This window comes from Chaetodon auriga, chromosome 22 (assembly GCF_051107435.1).
Source record: "Chaetodon auriga isolate fChaAug3 chromosome 22, fChaAug3.hap1, whole genome shotgun sequence".
Taxonomy (NCBI): Eukaryota; Metazoa; Chordata; class Actinopteri; order Chaetodontiformes; family Chaetodontidae; genus Chaetodon; species Chaetodon auriga.
Window position 1 is genome coordinate 7029005 of NC_135095.1, and position 10779 is coordinate 7039783.

At 42.3% G+C, this 10779-nt stretch overlaps 1 protein-coding gene across 1 annotated transcript; it reads right to left on the reverse strand.

The window, feature by feature from the left end:
• Positions 1-6944: 6944 nt before the first annotated feature.
• Positions 6945-10779, reverse strand: mapk12b (mitogen-activated protein kinase 12b). The gene is made up of 12 exons (XM_076722054.1): positions 10558-10779; positions 9723-9852; positions 9571-9629; positions 9382-9493; positions 9179-9208; positions 8564-8611; positions 8357-8471; positions 8192-8263; positions 7855-7934; positions 7674-7752; positions 7409-7582; positions 6945-7071 (listed from the first exon to the last, which is right to left on the reverse strand). Exons 1-12 carry the CDS (start codon positions 10674-10676, stop codon positions 7007-7009), a joined length of 1083 nt encoding a protein of 360 aa, XP_076578169.1. The 5' UTR covers positions 10677-10779; the 3' UTR covers positions 6945-7006.

Below are 10779 nucleotides of genomic sequence, written 5' to 3' on the forward strand. Positions count from 1 at the left end.
ATCACCCACTTATGCAAAACACAGACAATAAAAGACCCAGTGTTCCTGGTGACGGAGTGCAGCACAGTTATCAGCTGGGTTTATTCTCTGCAGAGGGTGTGCATGCAAGCAGCCGGTGCGCTGCGTGGTTTTGTCTTCTGTGGGTTGTGGTTGTTTCTTTTGTACCTGTAGTGTTAATCCAGGGCAGATAATGACGCTCTCTCTCTTTTTCATATCTGTCGGTGGTTACAGATGTAAGACTTTAAACAGAATTTATCACAGCATCTTGATAGAATACAACTCCAGCTGTCCGCAAGATCTGATATGTTTTTGGTGTTACCTTTGGGATTCTGTTAATGTATTTACCTTTTTATTAATACCTCTGCTGCGTGCTGCCTCTGCGGGAAGTCAAAGCTAAGCTAATAGTAAATTGAATGTCAATATTTGTGTGTTGTCACCTCAAATAAAGGAGTATAACAAGCACTTTTTTTTCTTTGTTTTCATACTCTCACCTGTTTGCTTGTTTGTGAGCTTTAGATTTTTCATGAAGCTACAGGTTGGATTAATTTTGTCTGAACTGTTCTTTATATTCTGTTGAAAAAGATTTTTTTCATTTTTCTCAAACATTCTTGAGAGTCTGTCCATCTCTACTATCATATATCAACAGATGTAGTGCCAGTGATGAATTAAAGCTTAGAATAACATCTCTGGGGGCCATCTTTTTTTCTTTTTTTTTTTTTTCATCAGTGCAAAAAGGAGTTCATGCCACACTGAAACATTTCTCAGAAAGTGTTTGTCAATGAACTGATATGAACCCTGGGTGTGTCCTTTAACTGTCAGTGCTATTTGCCGACATAAGATTACAGCAAACATGCGACATGATGTATAATCCTCGGCATCACACCACTTAAATACAGATCCTCAGGGGTGCACCATCACCATCCAACCTGCAGGTGGAGCCAAGGCTGAATCAAGACCACCAGATCAATTTTATGTCCTCACAAGACTTCTGGAGGAGTGTAAAGCCCCTACACATGCCCATTTAATCACGCTTGTTATAGTGGATCTAAAGACAGCTTTATGGTTTTTATTGGTTCATTAGATTTAATGATCTTTGGTCTTTTCCAGCATAGCCTCACCCGACAGCCTGAGCAGAAGTCTAACTGAAAACAACTGCATTTAGTTCTCAAGCCCTCAAGCGATCCCTTGCTTTCATTGGTAGACATGCACCTTTTAAAAAAGCTGAGGGTTAAATCGATAGTTCAAGCCCATAGTTCTCCACAGAATTATCAATCTGGTTCAAGGCAAGGGACAAAGCCTGAGCTCCAGAGAGGCGTACTGGCGAAGCAGCCCATTGGCTGGTGAGGTGGCTGCAGCACCCTCTCACACCAGGCTTTATAAAAAGCCTCAACTGCTAAAAAAAAAAAAAAAAAAAAAGTTAAAAAAAAAAGTGTGGCACAGACAGACGATATAAAAACTTTCTTTGATCGTGAGGCTGAATGTTACTCTACAGATCTGTGGTTTAGCAGTGAAGCCTATGAACCTCACTGTAGAGTATTAACAGTGATAAACAGACAGATCCAGCTTTGCTTGCCTTCTCTATGCGTCCTGTATCCTCACTGTGATGAACCAGTCAGGGGTCACAATTCCAGCCGCTACAGGTTCTCATGCATTAGTTCAATGTTGTTGACTGCGTGGCTGCTCTGACATCCAGAATGTTGGTGATCAAGTTTAACAAATTAGTATGATTTTATTAGAATAATTGTGGATTTAATGGTGGATTTAAAGGCATCATCTGGCTACAAACATCTCATATGGCCTTTTTAATGACAGACAGGCTTCTGTGTTATGGCTGATATGCTGATTATGATCTGATTAACAGCCTAAGAACCACCACTCAGCAAACACCTTGAAATGTTGACTTGATTGTGCTTTGAAGATGTTATGGCTCATACACTCTGTGGATGTGTAATGTGACATGTTGATGGTTTGTTTTTGTGAACAGCCGAATGGTGGGCCACTTTAAATGTTGCCTCCTCAATGAATTGTGGAACAGTATTATCTGCTTTCCCTTCATAAAGGATAGACCTGTGTATCTTACGATAGAGGAGATATGACGGGAAGCACTGAAACACCTTTCCTGAGCATTTAGGCTATTTGAACAGCTGCCACTTGGATACTTCTGGGTCATTTCACTCAGTAAGGAACCTTCTGAAGCAAAAAAACACTATTCAATCACAGCACTGGAGTCATTTGTTAATAATCAGCTCAACTAATTTCTCCCAAGAAATTCTGTGTCAAGTCCACACCAACTTGTTTTCAGAGCTAAACATAGTACTGTCACTGCTATTGCTTTGGTTCCAAATGATATTGTATCTGCTCCTGACAAAGGGAAATTGTGCTGCCCTATTTGTAGATTTAACAAAAGCATTTGATGCCGTTGATCATGCTGCGCTCCCACAGAGGCTTTGTGAGACTGCTTCTGACTCTGAGTCCTGTAAATGGTTTCAGGACTAATCGTCTCACAGACAGCAAAGTGTCATTGTGGCTGCCATCTCGAACAGTAAGACATGGCAGGCATTGGCTTCTATCTACTTTCAAATCTTTGATGGCAACATGCTAGCATACGTCATTTTCTTATTAAACTGGTCCTATTGTCATTATTTGACCCATTCAAGTGATTGGCTAATGCTCCAAGACCCATGTGGAAAACACTACACTGACATGAGTGTGAGAAGGTGTGATTTGTACACATTTGGCAACGGAAGAAAAAGCGAGTCACGCAGTTAAGAGTCATCAGTGCATTTTATTTACGTGTAGGCATCAAATTTTCACCATTTCAAATGTAGGAGCGTGGAAGAACCTCTGACATTACATGTGCGCACTCTCTCCTGCACACGTTGATGTGTAATGGCTCCTCCACGCCTACTAAAAAGTGCAAACAGAGTTCAGCCCACTGTCAACATGTGAAACAAACGCAGCATGAGATCACTGGCACATGAGTCATTACTTCTCCACAACTCAGCTGCCGTTCCTCATCACAAATTCATGTGGAAAGACCTGACAGAGACAGAGAGACAAAGAGGGAAATGATTTTTAGGATGCCAAGAACAATGAACCTGTACCTGCTATCCCAGCAACACTATCTGCACCAGATGATGAAAAAAAATACTGATAACAGTGACATAAATGAAGAATACGATTAAAAAACAAATAAAAGAAGCATGTTTCTGGGGTCATAAGTGCTACAGGCTACATGCTACATGCTACAGTAAGTGAGCCCTACAGCAGTAAGCAGCAGAAATGATGAAGGCCAGCAGCAGCAGAGCTGAAGTCTCTTCAGGACGAGTTGACAGGTTAGAATCTGACCCTGAACACAAGAAAAAAGAAACAAACGCAGGTCAAATAACAGCAGACAGAGTTCATATGACAATAACAATAATAAACTTTATTTTTATAGCACCTTTCAAACAGGAATTGCAGCTCGAAGTGCTTTACAACAAAGAAATTAGTTAGAAAAAAGAAGGGGTTAGTGCTTCACATAGAAAAGACAGAATGGACATAAAAACGGGGATTTAAAAAATGAATGTGAAATAAGATGGAGAGTAAAACCTACTTGATAAAGATAAAAAAAAAAAAAGTAAGATGGAATCAATAAAAATGAAGACAATGCATAACATGAGATGTAAAATAAAACCACAGAATAAAATGAGTACACAGAAGGAATAGAATCAAGTGCAGCAGTGCATCAATGTGAGGCAAAGCACAGAGGTTTCAGGCCTGTATCAGGAAGTTAAAGGCTGTTAGTTAAAGGCTAAAGTGAAGAGGAAAGTTAAAATACTCAGCGAGCTGCTTTCCTGATATCTGTAGGTGTTCCAAAGCTTTTGGGCGTATTAGACAAAGGTCATCCCCAATTTTCTTTTGGCTGTTGCTGGAAACCTCCAATAAACCAGCAGCAGATGATGGCAGATCTGAGGTCTGTTATTTTCCTCAGGGATCCCATTTCAAAGTTTTTTTTTTTTTTTTTGTGACGTTGTAAGATCAAAATTCATTAAACCATTTTCTGGCTTATCTACCTGTTATCTGGACAGTTTTTACAGCTGCCGCTGTCTTCCTCGAAGCAGTGTTTTGTGCCTCGCACTTGAGAGTGACAGATTTAAGCGGACGATCCACTCTCATCTCAATCACATTGCCCCTCACAGTCTGACTGTTCACGGACGACACGTAGCGACAAGAAGGCAGACATTCAGACGTGCACACAAACTTATAGTGTTGGGCAATATCTATTACGTCGGGGCCTTTGATCTGAATCTCTGATGGACCGGCTGAAAGAAAGAAAGTTAGGACAGATCGTTACTGAGAAAATGCTCGTCAGCTGTACTTGATTAAACATCAGCATGCAGGGCTGTGTGGCCGCCGTCGTGCAGCTCTTCACTTACATGTCACAGACAGGTTTCGAGTCGCAGAGACAAACAACCTAGACACGCTATTGATGGCTTTGCAGGTGAGCATTTTGAAGCTGTCCCTCTCCTGAGGGGTGATAGAAATAACATTGCCTTGACCGCCAATCCATGGGTCTGTATTTGTGCTCCAGATGTAGACACAAGATGGCCGACAGTAGGCGTGGCAGCTGTAGGTGTGGCTCACTGCCGGGTTCATCAAATCAGGGCCTATGATGGAAACATTGGCAGGTCCAGCTAAGGTGGGAAACACAAATATATGAGTCTTTAGAAGGGAAAGACATTCGCAGAGCACAGACAATGTGAATTATTCTGTCCCTTACCTAACACTTGCAGTTGCTTTGTTGCCGTGACAGTCTGCTGTGTAGCATCATCTGTGGCTGTACACGTCACCGTTAAAGCCTCCATCCACTTTTTAACAGTGAAGGCCAGCACATCGCCCTGACCCTGGGCGCTCTGTCCATCCAGCGATATAGAATAGGTGCACATAGGGCAGCTGCAGTTACACGCGGCGCTGCTCGGCACGCCGACAGTCACGTAGTCTGGGCTGTTAACTGTACAGCTGTAGCCCAGTCCTTCTGAAACCAATGGGTCTTTACAGTTACACCAATAGCACCTTTAATATAAGTTTGATTTGGAATATAACTTTCAAATCACTCACTCGTTTCACTGTAATCGAGTCCAGGGGTCTCTCCATCTGTTGAGAGTACAGGCTGAAGGCCTACACAGTCAATGAAAACAGTATTTTATTGTTTTCTAAAACACTATCTGGTAATAGGCATCAAGGTTTGTTCTTTGCCTTCGAAACACACTTTTGATTAATTATTAAGCCAGGCTTAACTGACACCAATGAAAAGTTAAATACATAAACGCCTTTGCACCTTTGCTCACTTTAATATACTCAGTCATTTTGCTGCTGTACATCCTTGGTCCACCATATTTTAATGATAGCTAGCAAACATTTTTGAGTCAATTGCTAACTTTAAGACTCTTTTATATTCATGCCACCAGTGAAATATGTTTTAGCATTTATCATCATCTCATAATTGTCCCTTGTGGCTATACTGGCCACTGGTAAGTTAATGCTACGCAATCTTGCAATGGGAACAATGCAAAATCCAGCATTCAAAATCTTAGTGAAAGAATACAGTAATGTTATTATATATAGTCTACTTTATGCATCAAAACTAATAGCACTCATTATGCAGTGTGTAGCATATATTGAATTACTGGCGGAAGTCACATTTTCTGTTGTAGCTGCAAAGAAACTAAGAACAGCAGCTTTCAAATATGTGTTGTGGAGGATAAAGTACTTCAGTAAGTGGAAAGGACTAGAAGCTTTAAGTCACTTGAAATGGAAAAACTCAAGGAAAGCAGAAGTATAATGAAATTGTACTGAAGTTTATGATCTATCACATTTATAGGTAATTTTTCCTCGAAACACAGTGAGAGGAGTTTTCCCAGCAGCCATTAGAATCAGTTTGGCAGCATTCAAACGCTGTTCCAAAGCACCACAACTAAAACTTGACTGGTATTTTTGTTTTTCAAAAGGAAAATTCTTGTATTACCTGCCAGAAACAGCAGCAACAAAAGTCTGCTGAGATCTGAGTGTCCTCCGTTGTGTTTAGATAGATAGATATTATCCATTGTCCCGAAAGACTCTGAAGTGTGCAGCCACCAGGAAATAGACAACTGGCAATGCACAGTCAGTCAACACCAGCAGGGAACGAGCTCTTATCAGGGAAAGCTGGAACTGAAACATATCTGCCTTGTTAGTCACTCGAATGGAAAATCCATTACTTTTAGATGATGGCAGATCAAACTCTGTCGAATGTGATTCACACTGGTCTTAGAAAGGTTTCACCCTGACTTTTTGCCGTTTGCCTTCAGCATCTAATGGATTTCGATTTATCTTTATTTGCTAGTGATTCCTGGTTTTCCAGGAGGGAGCCTATGGGAGAGCTCGCTTGTGCAGTCAGAGTGGAGGACGACTGTGCAGCAGTGCTCCATTCTTTGGGTGTCTGGCTCAGGGACTGCTTTGGAGATTGTAGGATGGTGTAATTGTTTGGAGAGTGGCCCAAATAGGGGAATGCCACAGGTCTGCTCACTGTAAAAGTGAACATGCTACAAAACTGCAGCGATTAATATGATGTGTGTGACCACATTATTCACTTCTACAATCCCAGCATTCACCTTGGTCCTGTACAATAGGCCACACTGCCCTTAGCTCCAGAAATACATTATCAGAATAAATGATCAAAATGCAAACAGTCAGAACTGCCACACAATGAAACTCTGACTTTAAGGAAGCTGGAGCAGTTAGCGTGAATCTAAACATGTTTGTGGATGATGGACAAAATAATGTGGCACACAAAACAAATGACAACTGAGCCTCTCAATATTTGAGAAAAATCACATTTATTGAAAGCAAACAATCTAATAATATCCAATACTCCTACAAGAACAAAACAAAGTCTTCAAGAAAATAATATTTTTGGGTGCAGGTGTGTATGTGTGTGTGAGAAAGTGTGCTGGGGTATGTGTGCACAATTTGTGTGTGTGTGCTCTTAAAGTGACGTCTCTCTGGAGTCCCTTGGCGGCCTGAAGGTCAGTATTTCTGTGAAAGTGTGACCTGCACAAACACAGAAGGGAGGATTATGCATCAGCCATTCCAAATCATGTCAGTGTCCTACTTTCAGATCCAGCTTCCACCCCTCCACCTTTTCTCCGACAAAACTGTTGTTTGTTCTGTCACCTCTCCTGTCGCACCTGTAGAAAATGGCACCTTCTGTGTATTATTAAGAGTTCAAAGCAGCACAGAGTGAGATCTTCAGTGACCTCCTCTGGCAAACAGCAGGTATGGTAACACTGAAAGAAGACCTCTGGTGCTAATGTTCTGCAGGCTTCTGCGGCCAAAAATATTGGCGAGGGCAGCTTTAGATCTAAATTCGGCCTCTCTGCTCTCTTACGTTTCCACTGGTCCAGCGGCAGGTCCGTGTTGTCCATGGTCTGATCGTAAGGCAGCGCTTCAGTCTCCTCCTCTGCATCTCTGAACTCACTGAAAAAGGGCAGGTCGAGCGCCTCCGAAGCGCTCACCCTCTGCTCAGGGTCCAGAAGCAGCATCTTTTCTAAGACACTCACTGCTGTGTTACAGATGCACATATCAATGTTAGCAATGACAGGGTTCAGTGCATCAACACCTGGATAAACTGAAGAGCAGAGATCTATACGTACCATTTGAGCTAGCTTTGGAGAAAATAGAATGCAAGTCTTTTTTTGGCACTTTTGGCAGACTTCTGATGTAGTTTTTGGCCTGTTGAGAGAGGAAGTGGGATGAGGGATGACAAAGGCTTTTGTGAGCAAACTGATTGAGTGTATCTTTGATATGTGAGTTGAATCTCAGGGTATGACTTACATCTTGGCTCTGCAGCTTCACAACAAAGTCAGCAGCTGGGGTTCCTGTAATCTTCATGATTTCTCTGAGCTGGTCCAGGTCTGGCAGTAGCTATGGTCAAGTATCATCATGCATGGATTTTTTTTTTTTTTTTTTTTAAACCAAATACAAGCTTTCTATTCAGTTTATAATGCTGATAGTAGAAAATTAAATTATAGCTACTTCTCTTTATTATGGAAGGATTTCATTGGTTAGTTTAAAAGGCCAGCTGGCCAGCATCCAGCCAGTTACTTCTTGCAGGTTTGGCTCAGTCTGCGCAAGATAAAACCAAGCCGGCATTGATGACAGTTAAGGATACGATCACTTCCTTTGAACAGCGGCTTTCCCAGCAGCATCTCGGCCATAATACAACCCGCCGACCAGATATCCACTGCAACAGAGAACAAACGTCAGCTTTCTTGTCGAATCAGGGTTATGAAACAGGTCTCTGTGCCTTTCTCTGCACTCCTGGGTGAGAGTTTACCAGTTTGTGTGTAGTGCATCCAGTTGAGGATAACCTCTGGCGCTCGGTACCAGCGTGTCACGACATAACCGGTCATTTCTGAGTCAGCCTGCCTCGCCAGGCCAAAATCAAGAATCTGAAGCAGAGAAAAAGCAGAAATGTAGCATTAAAATGCATAGATGTATGGGATGTTCATATTAAAATGGCTTTCTGTAAAGTTAAGAGTACCTTAAGCTCACAGTCCGGGTTAATGGCTAAATTTCCAGGTTTAAGGTCCTGGGGGATACAGAAATGTGAGACAAAGAAGATAATCGTTATACAGTAGGTGATGTGTCATCAGAACACGTTTGTAATTTTCTCATGTTTTAAAGAAAGAATCAGTTATATTTTAGTATCTAAGTATATGGAAACATAATTTTATGATGAAATACTTAAATTTAATCATGTTAATTAAGATTTTTGCTTCCTGAGACACATTTTAAGGGTATATGGGAACTTTGGATCCCTGAACTTTGACTAAAAGGCTGCTGCCTCCTGCAGGGCTGGCAACAATGAGTGAAATCCAGCCATTCAGTATATATATTAGACTTATTTCATACAATCTCTTTAGTATTTCAAATTCTAAAACCTTATCTTTGCAATAATTCATTAACTCGGTGGGTAACGTCAATGAAAGATGTAAACAGATGTGGAACATTTCAATCACAAAGTTGAATAGACAGCACATCATTCTGTCTTTAGATGGCTCCCAGTGTGGGAATCTGGATGAATGGGATCAAGTGTGAAAACCAGTACGAACCCCACCCCCAAAGCTCATAGGCTGAAAGGTCAAAGGTCACGCACCCTGTGGATGATCCCTGCAGAGTGGATATACTGAGGAGAGAGGAGATACAGACAACATCACCGTCTTCAGCTGAACTCTCAAACAAGTGGACGGTGCGGGAACATAGTACAAACTGTAATCACATTACTTGTGACACCACTCTAACAGGTACTGTATGGATGCTGGTAATGACTAACATGCATATATGCGTGTTTGTTATCACCTTGAGTCCTTTCAGCATCTGATAGACAAGGAACTGTATTCTGTCTTCTGTTAGTCTCTCCAGCTTCATCAGCTTGCCGAGGTCAGTGCCCATGAACGGCATCACCAGGTAACTGTGGACAAAAGGAGTCACTCCAGTGGGACAAAAACAGGTTTTACAGTCAGAATTCAGGAGAGGATGGCAACTTACAAGTCACGTAAGCGGTCCAATGAGATTTCAGCAGTGAAAACGTCCAGGAGCCCAATTACCTAAAGGGGAGAAACACACAAAAATAAAGATCACAGACATTGTGCAGCTTTCGTTTCCATCTTTTCTCTTTTGTCTGTCGAGAGCGTTCTTACATTCTCGTGCTTCATGTGTTTGAGGAGTCGCAGCTCTCTGTAAGCCCTTTTGGCAAAAAGTTTGGACTGGAAGGGCCGATGAAGTTTCTTGATGGCCACCTGCATCCCCGCCCGGCGATCCCATGCTGAACTGAAATAGACAGATACATAGGTGTATTATTTAAGCATAATCTAAAAAACACTCTTTTTGGAGCAAAACTTTCATCCCTGCAGCCATTTTTTGCAGCAGGCATTTTAACGTGTCTATTAGAAAACCCACAGGTGTAATTTAAAGCATCTGGGACACCTAACTGGAACAGTGCCTCATTAGTGATATTAATTACACCTGAGCCTGTCCTGCTATGACAAGCCACTGTGTCTGCTCTATTCCTGAAGACAAAGTAGTGGCGCATTCTATGCACTTAACTCAGGGTCTTTGACTTCTTCCAACAATGAGACTGGGGGGGTGGGTTTCTTTGTTGACCCTCATCCACACAACACAATGCAATGAGAGGCCCTGCAGAGCCAGCTGTGCAGGGACCAGACCAAAATACCCCACACAAGCGCGTCTGCTGCTGCAGGAATATTGCAGTAGATTCTCAAGCAGAGGGAAAATTTCCCTGAGTAAAATATGATCACACTGGCTCATTGTTAGTGGATGCAAATTAAAATACTGCAAACACAAAGGAGAGTATCTTCTTTGCTGGTTTTGTGCTCTGAGCTGTTTATCTCTCACAGACATGAAGAAGTGGTTTTGGATGAGAATGCATCTGATCCTGGCTCTCAATCAGCTGATCACAACATTCAGTAAATTCCTCCCTGAGCTGTAAAGGTGATGTTTTCCGTCCCAACTCACCACACTGTCCCGTAGGCTCCTGTTCCGACCTGCTTCAGGTCCCGGTATCTCTCTGGAACCTCCCACGCGGTTCTGTTGACCTCCTGCCGGTAGAATCCCGTCCTGGACCGCACAGCCATACCGCACCGACTCGACGGGGCTGAGGTCAGGATGAGGGTCCGCTTCGTCCTCTCATGTGAACACACTGAGGCGTTATTTGACGACGCGCAGTCCGTGTGTTTT